The sequence below is a fragment of the Nomascus leucogenys genome, chromosome 4 (assembly GCF_006542625.1).
Source record: "Nomascus leucogenys isolate Asia chromosome 4, Asia_NLE_v1, whole genome shotgun sequence".
Classification (NCBI taxonomy): domain Eukaryota; kingdom Metazoa; phylum Chordata; class Mammalia; order Primates; family Hylobatidae; genus Nomascus; species Nomascus leucogenys.
The window spans coordinates 56,401,914-56,425,454 of record NC_044384.1 but is presented as its reverse complement, the minus strand read 5'-3'; the positions used below and the strand labels follow the sequence as shown (position 1 = coordinate 56,425,454).

Here is a 23,541-nt window from a genome sequence, read left to right as displayed (position 1 = left end):
CTGAGGCAGGCAAATGGCGTGAACCTGGGAGGCGGAGCTTGCAGTGAGCCAAGATCACGCCACTGCACTCCAGCCTGGGAGACAAATCGAGACTCCGTCTCAAAAAAAAAAAAAAAATCATTGTAACAAGACCAATAGAGATGTATAAAAGAAAAATTAGCAAACTAATACGACACTCTTAACCACCACTACCCACATAACCAATATTAACAGGTTGGTGTATCCTTCTACACCTTCCTCTGTATTCATAGATCAACATATACCCATTTATAATTTGTTGCCTCATGAAAATGGATCTAGCTATTCACATTGCTAAACAACTTACTTTTACAACTACAGGTCAACACATAGAGATTCCATTTTTTTAAAAAAGCTGCAGGCATTCCATAGTATGGATATACCATAATGTATTCAACCATTCTGCTGTAGACGTAATTATGTTGTTTCTAGTCTTTTTCTACAACAAACAAGGCTATAATAAACATCTTTGTACATATGTCTTTACTTCCTGCTGGCTTAATTTCTATAGAATAGATTCACAACAGGAGGATTGCAGAATCACAGTGTGTGTGTATTTTCTTAAATCATTACTTTCCACTTCCCTTTACTTTCTGTCTGTGGGAATCCTACTTAGGTCTAGCTCTTCTCAAGCACTTCAGGCATAACTTATTCTCCTCTCTTTTCCAGTACTACTTTTTAATACGTGTTACAATAATTAGCATCTTACATTTTTTCCATATGGTGGTTCATGAAGAAAATGATAGTATTTGTTCAGAGCCCCAGGCTAAATTGCTGACACTGCTTGGAGTCTGAAATGCTGTCCAGGCCTCCCTGAAGATGAGGAGGAACTCCTGTAACTTTTGCCCAGCCACACCAGTTAAGAAGCTGTATTAGGCTGAGTGTGTGGCTCATGCCTATAATCCCGGCACTTTGGGACGCTGGGGCGGGTGGATCACCTGAGGTCAGGAGTTCAAGACCAGTCTGGCCAACATGGCGAAACCCCATCTCTACTAAAAATACAAAAAATTAGCTGGGCATGGTGGTGTGTGCCTGTAATCCCAACACTTTGGGAGGCCGAGGTGGGCAGATCACCTGAGGTCAGGAGTTCAAGACCAGCCTGGCCAACATGGCGAAACCCCATCTCTATTAAAAATACAAAAGATTAGCTGGGCATGGTAGGGTGCACCTGCAATCCCAGCTACTTGGGAGGCTGAGGCAGGAGAATCATTGAACCTGGGAGCCGGAGGTTGCAGTGAGCCAAGATCACACCACTGCACTCCAGGCTGGGTGACAGAGCAATACCCTTTCCCCCCAAAAATTAAAACAATAAAAAGAAGCTGTATTAGAGTCAAGGTGTTGCATACCCTCTCTCCTCAGCCACATGGCAGCTCTTGGAGCACATAGGCACCCCTATGCTTAGCTCAGTGCCTTACACAAACTAGGTACACTGAGAAAGGCATGATGAAGGAATCTATCAACTGAATGAATGCATCAACGAAGTGATGTAGGAATGGGATTTTAAAATGTCAAATAGCATGGAACACATATAATACCAAAAAGGCCTGGAATCCATAATGCAAAAGACACCTACAGTCACCAACTTGCCACATAGGCATCAAACAACCTCACAGGAGATTGCCTTTAAAGGGATATTGCTATTAAGAGGATAACAACTACAGCAAATGAGTAACTTAAATTGCATTGGCAGAAACACTTTTGTTGGTAAACTTCTTTGATAGTTGTTATTGCTTTGTTTCACTATTTGTCCAGGCTTTGTACAGTGTTGCCTAAAAAGTAATGAGTATGCCAATTCAGTTCCTAATTAAAGGTATTCATACTATATTGAGTTTAATCACACTTCTGTTACATATTATTATCAAAGAAATCTAATCATTCTTTTCTTTTTTTTTCCTTTGAAGTGAGGTCTTGCTCTGTCATCCAGGCTGGAGTGCAGTGGCATAAACTTGGCTCACTGCAATCTCTGCCTCCCCGGCTCAAGCGATCCTCCCATCTCAGTCTCCTGAGTAGCTGGACTACAGGCACATGCTACCATGCCCAGCTAATTTTTGTATTTTTTGTAGAGATGAACTTTTGCCATGTCACCCAGGCTGGTATCGAACTCCTGGACTCAAGCCGTCCACCTGCCTTGGCCTCCCAAAGTGCTGGGATTACAGGCATGAGCCACTGCGCCCAGCCAAAATCTAATAGTTCTAATATAAGATTGTACTATTTAGTTATCTAATTTTATTTTAAAGTGTCAAAAAATAGGCAGAATGTGAAATTGGTTTCTGATCAAATGCAGAAATGCCAGTCGAGTGGTATGTATAAACGTACGTGATGGAAGATTATTAACATTGTTTTCAGATGTGTCGGGGAAATTCCAATGGCTTCAAAACAGAGAAGAAATTGGAAAGAAGTTGAGAGACTACATTAGTTAGGATGTTTTCTAGTGTAAGTCAGAGAACTTCTAACACATATTGGCTTAAATGATAAGAATACATTGGTTCATGTAACCGAAAAGTCCAGATAGATCAGGCTTCAAGTATAGTTTGGTCCAGGTATTCAACAATATCTGGGGTATCGCCAAGAACTAGGGTGACCATGGATCCTGATTTGCCTAAAACACTTCTGATTTATGCTTTTGTCCTAGCATAATTATTAACAGCACCCCTTTCATTCCTACAAGTGTCTTGGTTTGGATAATAAATGGTCACCAACCAAGAACCTAGTTTCTTCCTACCCTTGGCTCTGCTTTCCAGGGGGCCTGGGTTCTCACATGATTACTGCTGCCAGAGGAACCAGGGCTACCTGTGGCTCATTCAGCTTCAGAATGAGAATTTCTCTTCCCCCATTCAACAAACAACAAGCCTGTGGTTCCTTAAAATTAGACCATCTCAGGACAAACGCCTACCTGGAAACAATCACTGTGTATAAGACAATTTAGACTTCTTTAGTTACATGATTAAAATTTACAAAATTATTTAGAGATTGTATAGCCAGCAAATAAAGAACTAATTATGGCCGGGCACGGTGGCTCACGCCTGTAATCCCAGTACTTGGGGAGGCCGAGGCGGGCGGATCACGAGGTCAGGAGATCGAGACCATTCTGGCCAACACGGTGAAACCCCGTCTCTACTAAAAATACAAAAAATTAGCCGGGCGAGGTGGCGGGCGCCTGTAGTCCCAGCTACTCGGGAGGCTGAGGCAGGAGAATGGCGTGAACCCTGGGGGGCGGAGCCTGCAGTGAGCCGAGATCGTGCCACTGCACTCCAGCCTGGGCGACAGCGAGACTCCGTCTCAAAAAAAAAAAAAAAAAAAAAAGAACTAAATATTTGTTTCCCCTAAGTAAACTGCTTATCAAACTATATTATCCAAGCAAACACCGGATGTATAGTCTCTACATCAAAGGTAAATAAACCTTTGGAAAAGATAAATACAGCTTAAATCACATAAATAGCATAAAGCATAAATCGGATAAATAAATAGTTATTTTTCCTTGAAGTTACTTTAGGAAACTCATTTCAGAGCTAAAGAGTCCTTACAAAGAAAATTTTTGCCCAGTAGAATTTGCTTGAAATCAATGGTTCATATTTACCTGAGATTTCTCCGAGCTCTTTCAGTAGAAGAGCAAATTCAATTCAGGCCTTATTATTTCCCAATCATTGCTTAATTTGTTTTCTTTTACAATTTTTGCTTATCAAGCGGGAACAACCAGAACAGTGAGTCATGAAAATTGATACTGACATTAGCAGTAAAAGTGCTGAAAGATATTGCCAGAGGTATTGATTTTTCCAAAGCTGTAGTACTCTGTTACACAAACAAAGACTGAATTAAAACAAAATCAGCAGATTTTACATTGACGAACCATAGCTGTTAATGTGAGATTGAGGTAAACTTGCTATGCACATGAAAATATGTGCTTGTATTATTAATTGAGATGTTTGAGACCAAAGGGGCATTATCATTAATTAATTAATTAATTTATTTATTTATTAAGATGGAGTCTCACTCTATTGCCAGGCTGGAGTGCAATGGCACGACCTCGGCTCACGGCAACCTCCGCCTCCCGGGTTCAAGCGATTCTCCTGCTCAGCCTCCCGAAGAGCTGGGACTACAGGCGCCCACCATGCCCGGCTAATTTTTTTTGTATTTTTTAATAGAGACGGGATTTCACCATGTTGGCCAGGATGGTCTCAATCTTTCTCTCTTTTTTTTTTCTTTTTGAGACGGAGCGTCTCTCTGTCGCCCAGGCTGGAGTGAAGTGGCGCGATCTCGGCTCACTGCAAGCTCCGCCTCCCAGGTTCACGCCATACTCCTGCTTCAGCCTGCCGAGTAGCTGAGACTACGGGCGCCTGCCATCATGCCCGGCTAATTTTTTTGTATTTTTTTTTTTTTTTAGTAGAGACGAGGTTTCACCGTGTTAGCCAGGGTGGTCTCGATCTCCTAACCTCGAGATCCGCCCGCCTCGGCCTCCCAAAGTGCTGGGATTACAGGCGTGAGCCACCGCGCCCGGCCGGTCTCGATCTCTTGACCTCGTGATCCGCCCGCTTTGGCGTCCCAAAGTGCTGGGATTACAAGCGTGAGCCACCTCGCCCCGCCCATTAATTTTTTTGATAATATATTTATAAATACTCAATAAATGTTTATTGAATGAAAACAGAGGGAAGCTTGGGTAAAACAATGACTTGTGGAATTTTTCCCCCACAAATCTTTTTTTAACAATAAATTTTTATGATAGCACACATGCAGAATTCTCAAAAGATGGTAGAAGCAGTAGCACACATTTTGAAACTCCTTAAATCACCCTTAAAAAAGAGAGAATATAAATATCTCCCATGAATATAGATGCAAAAATCCTCAACCAAACACTAGCAGAAGGAATTCAGCAACATGGAAAAGGAATATACAGCTTGACCAAGCTGGACTTATCCCAGGAATGCAACGTTGGTTTAACATACAAAAACCAATTCATATAATACACAATATCTAATAAAGGATAATTTATTATATTGATATAATAAAGGATACCTAGACATAGATAAGGCATTTGACAAGATTCAACACCCCTTCACAATAAAAACATTCAGAAGCTATGGCCAGGCTCGGTGGTTCACGCCTGTCATCCCAGCACTTTGGGAGGCCAAGGCAGGTGGATCACGAGGTCAGGATATCGAGACCATCCTGACTAACATGGTGAAACCCCGTCTCTACTAAAAAAAAAAAAAAAAAAAAATTAGCCGGGCGTGGTGGCAGGCGCCTGTAGTTACAGCTACTCTGGAGGCTGAGGCAGGAGAGTGGCGTGAACCCAGGAGGCGGAGCTTGCAGTGAGCCGAGATCGCGCCACTGCACTCCAGCCTGGGCGACAGAGCTAGACTCCTTCTCAAACAAACAAACAAACAAAAATTCAGAAGCTAGAAGTAGGAGGGAACTTCCTCAATATCATAAAAGTTTTCTATAAAAACCCACAGCCTAACATCATAGCTAATGATGAAAGAGCGCTTTCCTCCCTAAGATCAGAAGCCAGACTAGAATAACCACCTTGTCACTTCTATTCAACACTGTGTTGGAGGCTCTAGCCAGGACAACAAGGCAAGGAAAAATAAATAAATAAAAGGCATCCAGATTTCAAAAGAAGAAATAAAACTCTCTGTTATACAGAAGACAAAATTTCACGCATAGAAAACCATAAGCAATACACTAAAATACTGTTAGAACTAGTAGATGAATCCAGCAAGTTGCAGAATGCAAGATCAATATACAAAAATCAATTATATTTCTGTACACTTGCAATGCACAATCTGAAAATAAAACTAAGGAATCAGTTTTATTTAAAATACCATAAAAAACATAATACTTAGGAAAAAATGGCAAAATAAATGCAAAATTTATTATCTGAAAACTACGAAATATTTTCGAAGGGCATTAAAGAAGACCAATTGAATTAATTAATAAATAAATAAAATTAAACAGAAAAATATCCCATGCTTATGGATTGGAAGACTGGATATTATTAAGATGGCAATAATCCCCAAGTTGATCTACAGATTCAATACAGTCCCAATCAGAATTCTAGCTGGTTTATCTTTCTCTGCAGAAATTAACTAACTGATCCTAAAATTCATATGGAAATTAAAGAGACCCTTTATAGCTAAAAATCTTGAAAGAGAAGAACAAAGTTAAAGGATTCATAGTTCTTAATTTCAGAGATTATTACAAAGCTACACTCAAGACAGTATGGTACTGGCATAAGGATACACACATAGACCAGTGGAATAGAATTGAAACCCGTCACATTTATGGCCAATTGATTTTTGACAAGACAATCCAATGAACAAAGAACAGCACTTTTTAACAAATGATGCTAGAAGCCAGGCACAGTGCTTCACATCTGTAATCCCAGGACTTTGGGAGGCCAAGGCAGGAGGATCACTTGAGCCTAGGAGTTTGAGACCAGCCTTGGCAACATGGTGAAATCCCATTTCTACAAAATATAAAAGTAAAAAAAGTAGTCAGGTGTGGTGGCGCACACCTCCCAGTTACTCAGGAGGCTGAAGTAAGAGAATTGCTTGAGCCTAGGAGGTCAAGGCTGTTGTGAGCCATGATTGTGCCACTGCACTTCAACCTGGGTGACACAGCAAGACTCTGTCTCAAAATAAATAAATAAAAATAATTTTCCTTTTGTTTATCCCTCACAGTCAGATCATTATATATCAATTTTAAAAGATACTATGCAGTAAAGGGAGCAAAACAAAATCTCTGTTATTAAAAATGGCAATGGGTTAGATAGGCTTAAGAACCGCTGAGTCCCAGCTGACCCTAACTGAATCATATCTGTAGCATTTCATCTAACAATCTTATGAAACTACTCAGTAGTCACTAAATATACTGTGGGCTTTCCTGCCCCTATGCCTAGTCTTAGGCTGTTCTTCCACCCAAACCAGCGTTACAGCTTCTCCCCAACCTTCATGACCTACTTTGGTGCCATGCAGCCTTTCCAGATCTCACTACCCCACAATGAATCCTGAAATGTTTGTGTCTATAGCTGTCATTTGGAAACAAATCATGCACTCTTTGAGATAGAAGTGTTATATTGTTATTTAATGTTATTGTGTGACTATTGTTATCTCTCCAAGTGCTATCTCACAGTTCTTTGTTTTTCCCAAAGGACTTTGGGGGCATCCTAGGTAGTTAATAGACAGTTGTTCATTGCCTGAAACAGCTATTTGCAGAATAGACTTATTTCAATATTAAAAACTAAAGAGCCTTATTTCTGTTCTCTTTAGAGACCAAAGAATCTGCTGATTCATGTGTTTAGACAGGGCCGATTCTCGAATAGTTTTGTTCCTGCTGAGAACCAGTGAGTTTGGCCGGGCGCGGTGGCTCACGCCTGTCATCCCAGTACTTTGGGAGGTCGAGGCGGGCGGATCACGAGGTCAGGATATTGAGACCATCCTGGCTAACACGGTGAAACCCTGTCTCTACTAAAAAAAAAAAAAAAAGAATACAAAAAAAATTAGCTGTGTGTGGTGGTGGGCGCCTGTAGTCCCAGCTACTCAGGAAGCTGAGGCAGGAGAATGGCGTGAACCCGGGAGGCGGAGCTTGCGGTGAGCTGAGATCGCGCCACAGCACTCCAGCCTAGGTGACAGAGCGAGACTCTGTCTCAAAAAAAAAAAAAAAAGAGACAGAACCAGCAGTGAGTTCATCAGCAGAGAAGACAGGGAGTAGGAGCTGGAGCCAAAGCCTCTAAACATTGTGCTTACTCTGCCTGACAGCAATACGGCCATTTCCCCATTCAAGGACCCACTATTAAATCATGTAGGACTAAATGCTGTTATTGGTAAACCACATTTTTCCTATTAGCAACATTTGTAAATGTAGAATTTGTAAATATTGTGCATGTCCTTCTATCTTCCTTCTGAAGGAGTGCATAGTTGGTGGCATCAGGTATGTATCTTAACTGTCAACAAGCAACCATTAAAATTGTTAAACCACAAAACCCATGGGAACTCATTACATAACAAGGGATTAATCAACTTCCCTTGTCCTTACAGCCTGCCCTCCCTACTTCCTTGCCTCATTTAAAACCTTAGGGTCTTCTGGAACTATTCATTTCCCTCCAGGGCAGGGCAGCATTCTTCACTCTCCCCAGCACAGCTCCCAAAATGTTATTCCTGGCCCCTCAGGTTGTCAGGTCTCTCGAGTCTCTAACCATTCCGTTATCATGACCTCTAAATTTCTTTATCAGCATCATCTACCAATCTCTTGGGTACAATCTGCACATTGTCTAAGACTGTGGCACCGGTACATTCTCTTCCACTCTACCTCAAGTCCTGCCGTCTTGCTGGGTGGTTTTAGGGTCCGCGCATATCACCCATCCAATACACTGACATTTTTATCCTGATCCGTTAAGCTTCCCAACCTCAACCTCACCACCTCTTCATTATGGCTTCCTCTGACCTCAGAATTGCTGCATCTTCCCTACCTCTAAAATCCTTCAACAGCCCACTATCTTTGTCACTTTTTTTAAAAAATTGAGGTGAAATTCACTTAACATAAAATTAACGTTTTAAAGTGTAAAATTCAGCATTTAGCAGATTCACAATGGTGTGCTGCCACCACCTATATCACCCCTAAAGAAAACCCCATTAAGCTTACCCTTGAAGCAGTCACTCCCCATTATCCCCTCCCCACTCATTCCCTAGCAACCCCCAATCTGCTTTCCGTTATTATAAATTCGCCTATTCTGCATTTTTCATATAAATGCGTTCATAGAATATGTGACCTTTATGTCTGACTTCTTTCACTCAGCATCTTGTGAGTGATGCTCGTCCACATTGTAGCATATATCAGTACTTCAGTCCTGTATTAGCTTGCTAGGCTGCCTTAACACAATACCATAGACTGGGTGATTATACAACAAACATTTATTTTCTCATAGTACTAGAGATTGGAAGTTCAAGATCAAGGTACTGGCAGGGTTGGTTTCCTCTGAGACCTCTCTTCTTGGCCCACACATGGCTGCCCTCTGGTTGCCTCTTCCCATGGTCATCTCTGTGTGTATGACTATGGTGCTAGGGTTTCTTCCTCTTTTTATAAGACCACTAGTCATACTAGGTTAGGGCCCCATCCTGATGGCCTTATTTTAACATAATCACCTGTTCAAAGACCTTATCTCCAAGTATGGTTACATTCTGAGGTACTGGGAGTCAGGACTTCAAATATGAATTTTGTGGGGACACAAAATCAACCCATAACTTTTCCTTTTTGTGACTGAATAATATTCTATTGTTTGTATATATCATATTTTGTCCATTTATCCACTAATGGACATTTGGTTTGTTTCTACCTTTTGGCTACTATGAATAATGGTTTTGCAAACATTCACATACAAGTATTTGGTTATCTGTTTTCAGTTCTTTGGGGTATATACCTATGAATAGGATTTCTGGGTTATATGATAATTCTATGTTTAACTTTTTGAGGAACTGCCAAACTGTTTTCTACAGCAGAGCACCATTTCACATTCCTACAATCCATGTACGAGGGTTCCCATTTCTCCACATCCACACCAACTTAATTCTTTAGCTCCAGAAAGTGTCCTTTCTCCCACTGAATTTCTTTACTCCAATGCATCAAAATCTCCTGTCCCTAACTCCCTACATTCCTCCTAACAACCAGCTCCTTTTAAAGTTACGTCCAGCCGGGTGCTGTGGCTCATGCCTGTAATCCCAGAATTTTGGGAGGCCGAGGCGGGCGGATCACCTAGGGTCAGGAGTTCAAGACAAGCCTGGCCAACATGGTGAAACCGCACCTTTACCAAAAATACAAAAATTAGCAGGGTGTGGTGGCACATGCCTGTAATCCCAGCTACTCAGGAGGCTGAGGCAGGAGAATCACTTCAACCTGGGAGGTGGAGGTTGCAGTGAGCCAAGGTCGCACCATTGCACTCCAGCATGGGCGACAGAGTAAGACTCTGTCTCAAAAAAAAAAAAAAAAAAAAAAAAAAAAAGAAAACAAAACGTTATGTCCACAGCCATTATAAACCACATAATTCATTCTGTGTTACATCAGGCTCTCCAACTTTCAGCTTTCTGATATAGGAATAACAATATCCCCCAGAATTGTTGTAAGAATCGGCCAGGAGTGGTGGCTCATGCCTGTAATCCCAGCACTTTGGGAGGCCAAGGTAGGAGGATCACTTCAGATCAGGAGTTCAAGACCAGCCTTAGCAACATAGTGAGACCACATCTCTACTAAAAATTTAAAAATCAGCCAGGCTTGGTGGCACGTGTCTTTAGTTCCAGCTATTCAGGAGGCTGAGGTGGGATGATCACCTGAGCCCATGAGTTCCAGGTTGCAATGAGCTGCCACTCAGCCTGGGTGACAGAGGGAGACACTATCATGAAAACAAAGCAAAACAAAAAATAGAACCTAATGAGCTAATGTATTTGAAATGTTTAAACACATAGTAAGCGTTCAATAAATGGTAGTTATGATGATGGCTACTGAATTTTTGTTTTCAGCCCCTATTTTTTCTCATAAACTCTAGACTGCCTATTGGCCACTTTCAAACAGCATCCATACAGTTTGTTCATTTGCAAATGTTTATTTATTTTCTTTTCTTTCTTTTTTTTTTTTTTTTGAGACGAAGTCTGGCTCTGTCTCCCAGGCTGTAGTGCAGTGGCATGATCTCGGCTCACTGCAAGCTCCGCCTCCTGGGTTTTATGCCATTCTCCTGCCTCCGCCTCCCAAGTAGCTGGGACTACAGGCATGCACCACCTACGCCCGGCTAATTTTTTTTGTATTTTTAGTAGAGATGGGGTTTAACCGTGTTAGCCAGGATGGTCTCGAACTCCTGACCTTGTGATCCGCCCACCTCGGCCTCCCAAAGTGCTGGGATTACAGGCGTGAGCCACCCACCCGTCTGCAAATATTTATTGAGTGCCTACTATATGCCAGCCACCATGCTAGGCACTGGTTTACAATAGTGAACACAATTCCTGCTCTCCTGGGAGGAAAAAAAAACAGGCAAATAAATGTATATTTACAGTTTTTGATAGCTGCTGTGTTCCATAAACAACCTAATTGTGACATGTATAGTACAAAATTAATTCTATCATCTTCCCTTCAAGCCATATCTCCAGGCGCCGCCTTCCACCCAGTCAACCAATCAAAAAACGGAAGTTATCTCAGACTTCTTGACCTCCATTGAGGCATCTGCCTGCCTCCCATCCTGCCCTGCCCCCATCTGGCACTGCCAACATCGGCACCAAAACCCAAGAATCAAATCTTGGAAATAAGAGAAATTGAATCAGAGTTGGAATAAAGAAAGAAAAAGTTTCTGAGACTTGAAATTAGACTGAAGGTATTAACACATTTAAAGACTGTGTCGGCCGGGCGCGGTGGCTCATGTCTGTAATGCCAGAACTTTGAGAGGCCGAGGCAGGCGGATTACCTGAGGTCAGGAATTCGAGACTAGCCTGGCCAACATGGCAAAACCCTGTCTCTTAATAAAAAATACCAAAAAAAAAAAAAAAAAAATTAGCCGGGCGTGGTGGCAGGCGCCTGTAGTCCCAGCTACTCGGGAGGCTGAGGCCAGAGAATCGCTTGAACCTGGGAGTCGGAGGTTGCAGTGAGCCGAGATTGCGCCACTGCACTCCAACCTGGGTTACAGAGTGACATTCTGTGTCAAAAATAATAATAAAATAATAATAATAATAATAATTACCTGGGTGTGGTGGCACGCGCCTGTAGTCCCAGCTACTCGGGAGGCTGAGGCAGGAGAATTGCTGCTTGAACCCGGGAGGCGGATGTTGCAGTGAGCCGAGATCCTGCCACTGCACTCCAGCCTGGGCGACAGAGTGAGACTCCGTCTCAAAAAACAAAAACAAAAAAACTCTTGGACCTGGACCTTTCCTGCATTCTCCAACCTATTCTCTCACTTTGTCCCTGTTGAACCCTACATCTGACCATGCCAAACCACCTGGCCTTTTCCGAGGTACCCTGAAGACTGCTACCATTGTACAGAAGGTCCCGCTCCACCTTACAGCCCATCTCACCAATGCCTGGTCATCTTGTGAGGCTGAGATCAAGTGTCGTCTACTCTAAGGAATCCTTCCTGACATCTGGGTAGATCTGACCTCTTCCGGCTGGGTGCAGTGGCTCACACCTGTGATCCCAGCACCTTGGGAGGCCAACGCGGGTGGATCACGAGGTCAGGAGTTCGAAACCAGCCTGGCCAACATGGTGAAACACCGTCTCTACTAAAAATACAAAAATTAGCCGGGTGCAGTGGCACGCGCCTATAATCCCAGCTACTCGGAAGGCTGAGGCAGAAGAATCGCTTGAACCCACGAGGTGGAGGTTGCAGTGAGCCTTGATCATGCCACTGCACTCCAGCCTGGCAACAGAGCGAGACTCTGTTTCAAAAAAAAAAAAAAAAGAAAGAAAAAAGTTTTTTAAAAAAGATCTGACCACTCTCCTTTACATTCAAAACAAAACAAAAAGAATATTCAGATTCTTAGTTTTATTTTCGACTTCTTGCCCTTTTCTGATATATCTCCCAAATAGTCTCTCACTGGCACATTTTTGTCATACACTGCATCTCAGCCTTTCTTTCTGGTCTGATCTTTTCCTTTTAATCTTTTTTTTTTTCTTTTTTTTTGAGACGGAGTCTCTCTCTGTTGCCCAGGTTGGAGTGTAGTGGCATGATCTTGGCTAATTGCAACCTCCGCCTCCCGGGGTCAAGTGATTCTCCTGCCTCAGCCTCCTGAGTAGCTGGGATTACAAGTGCGTGCCACCACACCCAGCTGATTTTTGTATTTTTAGTAGAGATGGGGTTTCACCATATTGGCCAGGCTGGTCTCAAACTCCTGACCTCAGGTGATCCACCCGCCTTGGCCTCCCAAAGTGCTGGGATTACAGGCACGAGCCACCATGCCCAGGCCTTTCCTATTTTTTCCTAACCAAAATTGAGAAGTCCATTTCTATTAATAGTTACACCCATTTTTCTTAAACTATGTATCCTCCAATTATAATCCTTTGAACACTAGGAAGGAACACAATTTCCACACACGTTCACATATATATGCAACATTTGCCAAGCACACGTCTACATCCTATCATATGGCTATAGTTTGCCTTATTGCAGTAGGAGTGTTTGGAGGATTCAGAACATGTTTTCACCTGGAATGGAAAGGAGGCAAAGATTGCATGCTAATGGAAATCATTAAGATCAGTAACCCAGGGCTCTCAAGTGCGGACAGTTAGAGATACTAACTCCGAACTGAGATTTAGGGAAAACAGTTATTCAGTACCTATTTTTAGAATGTTTGAATATACAACATATAGACAGTGTATAGTTTATAGTCAAAATATAATGTACAGCCAGTCCAGTTCCCAAACCGATTGTCTGGGTTCACCCCTTATTAGCTTTGCCGCTTGTTATCTGTGTGACCTCAACTAAATTACTTTACCCCTCCGTGCCTCAGTTTCAATATCAGTAAAATAGAGATGATAGAATTTATCTCTCAGGATAATTTTGAGGACTAAAAAGTTAATGAAAGATTTGAACAGTGCATTGATATACTAAGTGAAATGCAATGCTTAGTTATCTTTTATTTGGTCATTTTATTAGAATCTGTCTACAAAATACAGAATCAAAAGTTTTATTATGCAGTCTTATTTTTGTTCACTGTTACATAACACATTTTACACATTTTCCGCATTCCAAGCCCCGCCCCTCAACAACCACCACCACAAACTCCGACCGTCCTCTCCAGGCCCTTTCCCTCTATAAACCTGCCGTTTTCTCTCTCCCAAGTCATCCCAGTTTTAGAACTGCTCCAGGAAATAATGAATGAACAGAGACAGCCTAGTGTGTTTATTTATTTACAATCCACCAGTCTAATCTAGTTTAGATCCAGCGGCAATTTTTGGGGTGCCAAGGAGGAAAGAAGGAGATGGCAGTGCGGGGACAGGGCAGAGCCTGGGCCAAAGGAAGCCACACCCAGTTCTTGCCCTGCCCTGCCCGACACAGGCAACGTGACCCCAAGCGACAGCCAGCTGATCCTTGCTTCCCTGCGCCCGGCGGTCAGCGGCCGGAAGTAGCCTGCCCGGGGGCGGGGAAAGGTGCCTTAAGGAGGAGCTAGGGGCGTGCGGCCAATTGCAAGCGACTGTCCTAGAGAAGAGGGCGGAAGAGAAGAGATCCAGTTCCGGACGCGGCCGCCGCCGTCGCCGCCATCTGTCACCTCCACTTCGGCATCAGCAGCCAGTCGCCCTTGCCCCGCCTGTCTCCTCGGCGGAGCCTGCTTCCCGTCCTGCCACCTCTCTGCTCTGTTCTTGTTTCTGCCTTCATCCCCGAATGGATCTGGTAGGAGTGGCATCGCCTGAGCCCGGGCCGGCAGCGGCCTGGGGACCCAGCAAGGTAAGTGGCAGACGAGGCTGGAGTACTTGCCTTGGTCACACGGGCTGGTTCTCTCGGAAAGCTTGGAGAGGGCGGCATCCTAGGCGACTCGGGAAGTTCTGGGGCGGGACCCCGCCGATCTCGGCAAGGGGGCACTGGCCGCGGGGGTGCCGGGATGGGGATGGAGGGAGCAGAAAGAGGGGCGGAGGGCGGCTGGATCTCCCAAAGGCCACCTTGAGTGGTTAGGGCTCTCTATTTCTTCAGCGTACTTTCTGTATCACCGTAGCATGTATTTGAGCAGGACTGGCTTACACACGCTGATACTGGAGGGGAAACAAGCACGATCTTGTTTTTCACTGGCCAAGTGAGTCAGCCGAATACACAGCTGGTCAGACAGAAAGTTGGTTTAGGAAGCTGTTTACTTAATTTGACAAGTGTGGTTATCCCAGTTTGGAAATTTCTTGTTTTTGAAGTAGTAAAAGATAAAACCCAGGCACACCCTCCTCCCTCGACGCTAAAATTCAAGTGCGCACCACGGACTGTAAAGTGCTTATGAATTTCATTATCTGCCTAAGCTTTGACGTTTAAACTTTTTCATAGAGTGGCAAACTAAAGACCTTTATTTCACATTTGCTTTCTGGTTTCCAGGCAGATCTTTTTCATGATACTTTGATTATACGGATGAAAATACTTGTCTGCCACTTTATGGAGGGTCTGCTTGAGAGCAGAGTGCTTCCGTTGAGATTTTTTGTTCCACAAATTAAGGTGGTGAAGGAGTCTAGTTTTTTTAGCTTCATAATTATTCTTTACGTGCTAATACAGAATATTTGTTCCCATTTAAAAGGTCACCTGTGAAACTTATTAGATCTTCAGGCTAGGCCTTAACAGGAAAAGGGGTCAATAATTAGCTATTAAGTAACCGAAAGTTAATTTTGTAAAAGTTCTCATACAACTGTTGGAAGAATCTGAGATACTGCATTGGCAAATGTGGTTACGTCTGCATGTTATTTTGTGTTATTTTTCCTTAAGACCTTGTTTACAAGTTCAAGATTAGCAGACATAAAAGGATGAAATCAGTAGACAGACTAGTATTATAAATATATACTCTGTATGTTAAAGTCCTTCAGTTAAGCATTGGCAAAGGCTGGTAAAAATGTCAAATGAGACACACTCTATTCAGAATACATCCTAATCTCAGAACAAATTTCACTTACAAAACTAATTCAGTAATAAACTATTTAACAGTCATATTTTTATTTAAGTGTACATCATCAGAACTATAAAATTCCATTTTCATTGTGCAACAAAAATGCTTCTGGGATTTATAGACGCTCTATTGGGAGGACAGTGTTTTGAAAGGCAAAACAATTAGAAACAGGCTGAAAGTACTATAATTAATCCTTTTTTCCTCTAACCTTTTGGAAAACCAAAGTGATTACGGAAGCCTACATAGAGGAGGTGAAGATTTGAGGAGGGTTTTGAAAAATGGAAGGATTCTCAAAACTTTTTAGTCAGGACTTCTTTCCTTCCTTTCCTTCATTTCCTTTCTTTCCTTCCTTTCCTTCATTTCCTTTCTTTCCTTTTCATTTATTTATTTATTTGAGATGGAGTCTCGCTCTGTCGCCCAGGCTGGAGTACAGTGGTTTGCCCCCAGCTCACTGCAACCTCTGCCCTCCGGGTTCAGGCAATTCTTGTGACTCAGCCTCCTGAGTAGCTGAGATTACAGGTGCCCGCCACCACGCCCATCTAATTTTTGTATTTTTTGTAGAGACGGGTTTTCACCATATTGGCCAGGCTGGTCTCAAACTCCGACCTCAAGTGATCCACCCGCCTTGGCCTCCCACACTGCTGGGATTACAGACATGACACCATGCCCAGCATCTTTCTTTTTTTTTTTTTTTTTTTTTTTTTTTTTTGAGACGGAGTCTCGCTTTATCTCCCAGGCTGGAGTGCAGTGTTGCGATCTCGGCTCACTGCAAGCTCCGCCTCCCAGGTTCAAGCAATTCTCCTGCCTCAGCCTCCCGAGTAGCTGGGACCACAGGTGCCCACCACCACACCCGGCTAATTTTTTGTATTTTTAGTAGAGGTGGGGTTTCACCATGTTAGCCAAGATGGTCTTGATCTCCTGACCTCGTGATCCGCCCATCTTGGCCTCTTTCTTTTTTAATTGAGACAGGATCTCAGGGTGAGACTAGATCAGGCTGGAGTGCAGTGGCATGATCACAGCTCACACTGTGCCTTGACCTGGCAGGCTCCCACCTTGGCCTCCTGATTAGCTTGGACTACAGGCCGGTGCCACCACACCTAGCTAATTTTTGTTTTTTTTTTTTTTGAGATGGAGTCTCGCTCTGTCACCAGGCTGGAGAGCAGTGGCATGATCTCAGCTCACTGCAACCTCCGCCTCCTGGGTTCAAGCGATTCTCCTTCCTCAGCCTCCCGAGTAGCTGGGACTACAGGTGCATGCCACCATGCCCAGCTAATTTTTGTATTTTTAGTAGAGATGGGGTTTCACCATGTTGGCCGGGATGGTCTCGATCTCTTGACCTTGTGATCCTCCCGCCTTGGCCTCCCAAAGTGCTGGGATTACAGGTGTGAGCCACCGCACCCAGCCAATTTTTGTATTTTTTTGTAGAGATTGGATTTCACTGTGTTGCCTAGGCTGGTCTTAAACTCCTGGACTCAAGCAGTACCCCACTCCCTTCCGCCCTGGCCTCTCAAAATGTTAGGATTATAGGCGTGAGCCACCATGCCCGGCCCAGACTTCTTTATACTCTTAAAAATTGAGGACCCCAAATATCTTTTGTTTACATTGATTATATCAATTGATATTTATCAATCTGAAATTAAAACTGAGAAATAGAAAAATTTTAAGTCATTTAAAAGTCATGCTAGTGTGATGGTAGTGGGTTATCAGAACTTATTAACATTAGTGTCATTAAAGTAGATATACAACCTCCCCACTGCTAAATTTGGCTGGCTTTAAAAAAAAAGTCATATGTTAACATAAATAACATTTTTATATTTAAAGAAAACAAAAAAATAGATTAGAATATGTGAGAAAAGTAGAAAAAGAAAACAAACAAAAAAATAGAGTTGAGATCTCACTGTGTTGCTCAGCTGGTCTGGAATGTGTGGCCTCAAGCAGTCTTCCCACCTTGGCCTCCCAAAGTGCTAGAATTACAGGTGCGAACCACCACACCTGGCCAAAAGAAAACTATATTTGAAAACAAAAATTAGTGAACAGTATTTTATATTTTTGCAAATCTCTAACATCTGACTTATTAGAAGATATCTGGATTCTTCTATCTTCTTTTTTCATTCAACCTGTTGTGAGGTTGAAGTATTTGAAGAAAATCCATCCTCACAGCTAAGTAGAAGGTGGGTAATAAGAGCATAGTAGAAATACTGAGAACAAACTGGGTTAAATATCTAAAAATGCATTTATATCTTAAATCTACTCTTTAGAAAATTTTGGAAAACATGAGAATACCAAGCACACATTCCATTAGCCATCAGTGATGATGTCATCACATCTGATGTAGACTCTGGAAAACTCCACACTCTTGGGAGAATGAGAGTTAAAAAGACAAATAATGTATTATTACTATTTTGAAAATTTTGACTTCGTAGACCCTCTGAATGGGTCTTGGGGATCCTTCTCCCAGAGTACCAGGGTACAAGTTACAAAATGCTGAACTACTATTATGGACAAAGAATTTTAGGGAATATTCCAAGAAGGGAGGATTGGCAAAGTGTAAGCAAAAGTGAGGAAGCGTGTAGCTCTGTTGACAGAGAGTTGTAAAAAAAATAAATAAATTAGCAGTACTCCTCAAAACCGTCAAAGTTATCAAAAACAAGGAAAGTGAGAAACTCAAAAGCCTAAGAGCTTAAGGAGACGTGGCAACTAAATGTAATGTGGTATTCTGAATGGGATCCTGGAACAGAAAAAGGATGTTAGAGAAAAACTAAGGAAATCTGAGTAGAGTATGGACTTTAGTTAATAACAATAATGTATCAATATTGGTTCGTGAACTGTGACAAACGTATAATACTAATGCAAGATGTTGATAGGATAAACTACCGAATGTAGTATTTGGGAACTGTACTGTCTTGGCAGTTTTTTCTAGTTTTTTAAAAGTAAGACTATTCTAAAACCAAAAACATTTTAAAAAATGGATTAGTGTTGTTATGTAGTCCCAGATTATTTTTTTCAGAGACACTTGTCTTGAGTTGAAAAATTACTTACTTAAATATTCTACTTAGATTATGTCTTCTAGCTGTATGGTTAGAAAGGGGAACTTTCTGTAGGTTATGTTTCTCTTGACTCGCTTCCAGTAGAGGACTGAATTTTTGTTACTGTGTGCCTCTTTCATGTTTGCTGGTTTTCTTTTTTTTTTTTTGGAGACAGTTTCACTCTATCGCCCAGGCTGGAGTGCAGTGGTGCAATCTCCCTGCAACCTCCGCCCCCTGGGCTCAAGCAATTCTCAGTCACCAGAGTAGCTGAGACTACAAGTGTGCATCACCACACCTGGCTAATTTTTTTTTTTTTTTTTGTATTTTAGTAGAAACGGGGTTTCACTATGTTGCCCACGCTGGTCTTGAACTCCTGAGCTCAAGCAATCCGCCTGCCTCAGCCTCCCAAAGTGCTAGTATTACAGGCGCGAGCCACTGCGCCTGGCTGCTGTTTTTAATTTTACTTGATTCTTTACCCATAATTGACTTCAGGAAACCTTTAAAAAAAATGATACAAGCAGTGAAGGTCATATCTTTAGGAAGCGGAAGGAAAGGGAGATGATTCCCCACCAATGTGCAGCCAGGCAGGTGGGGGAGAATGCGGTAGTAGTGAAGAACCCCAAGGAACAGAGTTCAGTGGTGGCGGTTTAACAAAGGAGAGGAAAACAGGGTGGGTCTTAGGGTTATTTAGCAACAGGAAAGAAAGAACCAAGAGGCTGGTTAAAAGCTTGATGGATGTCCTTTGAAGAAGAATCGCTGACTGGAAAGGATTGTATGGGGTGTCCCATCAGATTGTGACACTATAGGGAGTTTGTGTTGATGAATGGAGTAGTAGGAAATGACTTTGGATAGCTAGGACAGAGCAAGATTATGGAGGGCGTTTCCCCCATCTCGTTAGATTTTTTACAAAGAGTGGTTTACTGAAGAGTCACAGATGACAGAAGATTCCCTTACATACAACCTATGGTACCTGTTCATAGGAGGAGCCTGCAGTAAATTTTCTGAGCACTTGGGATAGCAAACCTCTGTGCCTACAGGGAAAACGCAGCGAGTCTTCCCCCCACCCCCAAAGCTGTCCCTCTCACAGCCTGGAAAAAGTGTATGGAGGGCTTTTAATTGTTGGCTTGAAGAGTCTGGGTTTGATTTCAAAGTATGGGAGTGGCAGCCGTTCTGAAATCTTTACTTATTTACCTCACCCAAGGAAGTTGCCTCAGTGTGAAGTGGACCAGTTGAGCTGGTACAGGGTAGTATAGTCTCTAGAGTCTAGGGTCAGTAGGAGTGGACAGCGAGGGTGCTTTGGTGCTGTTTGAGGTCTCTACATGTTTCCCTTTCTGATTCAGTGTATCTGTGAGTAGGTCAATCTCTGCCTCAAAATAACAAAATTCTGCCTGTCATTTTTGCCTCTTCTGACAAATCGTCAGCTAATACTTTAATACCTTAGCAGAATTAATTGACAGATGGCAAAAGACTTGAAACCTCAGAAGTGGGCAGGCCAAAGGGCAGACTTTCCAAGTTGGGGGAAAGGACATTAGGTTAGTAGGGATGTAGAAAGGCATCAGACCTCTGCAGCCAATCACTCCAGTGTTTTCTTTTGGCACATACTGCTTAGGAAATACTGGAATGCCTCTTTATATCCAAAGCTCTATGCTGGGCTCTGAGGGTGGATGAGAAGTCTTTACCCTTCAGGGGGCTCATGCTCCATTGTGGCTAATGCAGGAACCCTAATACAGTGATGAGTTCTGCATTAACAGTGTTTGCGTACTGCTATGGGAACACAAAGGAAAGGATCCAACTTTGGTAACATTGAGACAGCCTTATAGAGGAGGTGACATTTAATTGGTGTAAATAAGGAAGAAAAACCAATGGTAGGGAAAGGAATGTGTGAAGGCATGCAGCGGGGAAAGTATGCCATCTTTTTTGTTTGTTTTTGAGACAGTCTCGCTCTGTCACCCAGGCTGGGGTGAAGTGGCACGATCTCAGCTCACTGCAACCTCCGCCTCCTGGGTTCAAGTGATTCTTCTGCCTCAGCCTCCTGAGTAGCTGGAACTACAGGCACCTGCCACCATGCTTGTAGTGTAAATTAGTATAAAAAATACTAATTTTTATATTTTTAGTAGAGATGGTGTTTCTCCATGTTGACCAGACTGGTCTCGAACTCCTGACCTCAGGTGATTCGCCTGCCTCGGCCTCTCAGAGTGCTGGGATTACAGGCGTGAGCCACTGCGCACGGCCTGAGTATGCCATCTTTGGCATATAATTAGTGTTACTAGAGTGTAGGATAGATGAGGGTTGAGATTGGAAAGATAAATCAGGGCAAGTTGTAAAGGTCATCCCTTGCTGAGGAATTTTGATTTTATTTATTTAGAGACAGGGTCTCACTCTGTCACCCAGGCTGGAGTGCAGTAGCACAATCATAGGACTCAAATGATCCTCCTCCTACTTCAGCCTCCTGAGTAGCTGGGACTGCAGGCATTTGCCACTGTGCCCAACTAATTTTTAAATTTTTTTGGAGAGATGATATCTTGCTGTGTTGCCTAGGGTGGGGAATTTGGATTTTATATTGTAGGCAGTAGGGCAGTTTGCTTCACACATTTCAGGGTGAGATGATAGGGAAGCTGTACAGCAAAATGCTAAGAGTGCAGCCTGGCATCACCTGGTTCAGCTTGGTACTTCCATCTATGATATTTTCTTGGGTTAAAAGAAAAGCCTTTGTGTATCTCAGTTTTAAAATCCATAAAATGGGGATGGATTGCAACTACTCAATTGTTGTGTGATTTAAGTAATCTATGTAAGTTATGTATATTTAACCAAGTGACTTATATATAGTGAATATTCAGATATTGTCTGTTATGCAACTGTTAGTCATTGCCAAATGTGATTGAGAATTCTGAGTTAGACAGTCACCTGCCTTTTTGAAACTGATCAGATGAAACATTTCTAGGCTAAACAACATTGTATCTTCTACCTAGAGGATACAGAAGGAAGTCAGCAGAGTCATGAGGCCAAAAAATTAGCTATGTTCTCCAGATGATAGAAAGCTTCAAGATTCTAGACCTTAAAATCCTTACCAGGAGAGTTCTCCACTCAATTACAGATAAGCTCTGAGTGAATGAAAGTCACACCAGACCTTCAAGAAGCCTCTTCTCTCTCAAGTCTGGCCTTACAGAAGCCTGGAAGAGTTCTGTGATAGTGTATTGTAGGTACGTGCTAGGTACCAGGTGTATTTCCTCAATCTCAGGGTGAGACTAGATAAAACTTGATTCTCATTCACTCAGGCATAAATATAATTATCATTCGTCGCCCTTAGGTGCTCCACCCAAACAGCGTGAGCTAAGTAAATTCCTGAATATCAGTACTGTGGAACCTGAACAAAGGTCACTTGCTCAGTTGTCTCTAAGTGTCATGCAGCAGGCCTTTAGACCAACTAGAGGGCCTGTACTGGCTGAACTTGATCAAATAATTTTGTGGCTAAAACAGATACCATTTTATGCTATATTCTAAATTAGACACTCAGTAGTAGTTAAGGAATGAGTTTTGGACTTTATCCTAAAAGCAATGGGAAACAATAAAAGAGATTTTGAGTAAGGAGATGGAACCCATCACATCTGCATTTTAGAACAATTACTGTGCTACAGTGTGAAGAATAGAAACTACCAAGATTGAGAGCAGAAAGATTCGTTAGGATGCTCTGAAAGTAACCCAGCGAATGGGATACCTTGGAGTAGAATTATGGAAGAGGGATGGAAAGAGCTGGACAAGTTCAGGAGATGCTTAGGCATCTTACTAAATATTAAAGGTCTTAATCAGTAGGCTATAAAATGTAATCATTTGCTGCTGCTAAGTAAAGCATCTTGCCCCCTCAAAAATTATGAATTTGAAATAAACCTACAGTTTGATTTCAAGAAGGCTGAGGCAGGAGTATGTCACTGAGGAAGGTCAACTGGGTCTGACAGCATATTACTGTGTGTATTGGTATTGTCTTAAGAGCCTGTTTCTCAGCTTCTAAAGTTCAGAAATAAAATTTGGGGGCTAGGCTTGGTGGCTCACACCTGTAATCCCAGCACTTTGGGAGGCTGAGGCGGGCAGATCACCTGAGGTTAGGAGTTCGAGACCAGCCTGGACAACTTGGCAAAACCCTATCTCTACTAAAAATACAAAAATTAGCTGGGCATGGTGGCTTACACCTGTATTCCCAGCTACTCAGAAGGCTGAGGCAGGAGAATTGCTTGAACCCGGGGAGGTGGAGGTTGCAGTGAGCCGAGATCACCCCACTGCACTCCAGCCTGGGCAACAGAGGAAACTGTCTCCAAAAAAAAAAAAAAAAAAAAGAAATAAAATTAAAAAAAATTTTGTTGTTTGTTCTTGCTATTTTTTTTTTTTTTTTGGCAGGGGATCTCATTTTGTCACCCAGGCTGGAGTGCAGTGGCGCGATCTCGACTCACTTCAACCCTAATCTCCCGGGTTCAAGTGATTCTCCTGCCTCAGCCTCCTGAGTAGCTGGGACTACAGGCACGCACCACCACAGCCCGCTAATTGTTTGTATTTCTGGTAGAGATGGGGTTTCACCATGTTGGCCAGGCTGGTCTCAAACTCCTGACCTCAGGTTATCCACCCGCCTTGGCCTGCCAAAGTGCTAGGATTACAGGCGTGAGCCACCGCGCCTAGCCTGTTCTTGTTTTTGTTTTAGCATATCCTAAGATGTTTTGAGAGGGGCTGACATAATTTGTACACTTAGATGACTCAATGCTTAAATTAGAATGAGATATAACTTTTCATTAGGCTTCAAATTGTGCTAGTTGGTATAGTCTATTTCTATAAGAAAATCTACTTGGGAAATCAGATTATAAGCAGAAAGTAGCTTGGTGAGCCAAGGATTGGAACAAGAGGAATTACATGAACTCATT

At 42.6% G+C, this 23,541-nt stretch overlaps 1 protein-coding gene across 1 annotated transcript in view; it reads left to right on the top strand.

Annotated features, from left to right (window-relative positions):
• The first annotated feature begins 13,744 nt into the window (after window positions 1-13,744).
• RIOK3 (RIO kinase 3) overlaps window positions 13,745-23,541 on the top strand; it is a 30,121-nt gene continuing 20,324 nt past the window's right edge. The window contains exon 1 of the mRNA XM_003262000.3: window positions 13,745-14,425. Coding sequence (XP_003262048.1) covers window positions 14,363-14,425 — 63 coding nt within the window. The 5' untranslated portion in view covers window positions 13,745-14,362. The remainder of the gene's footprint in view (window positions 14,426-23,541) is intronic.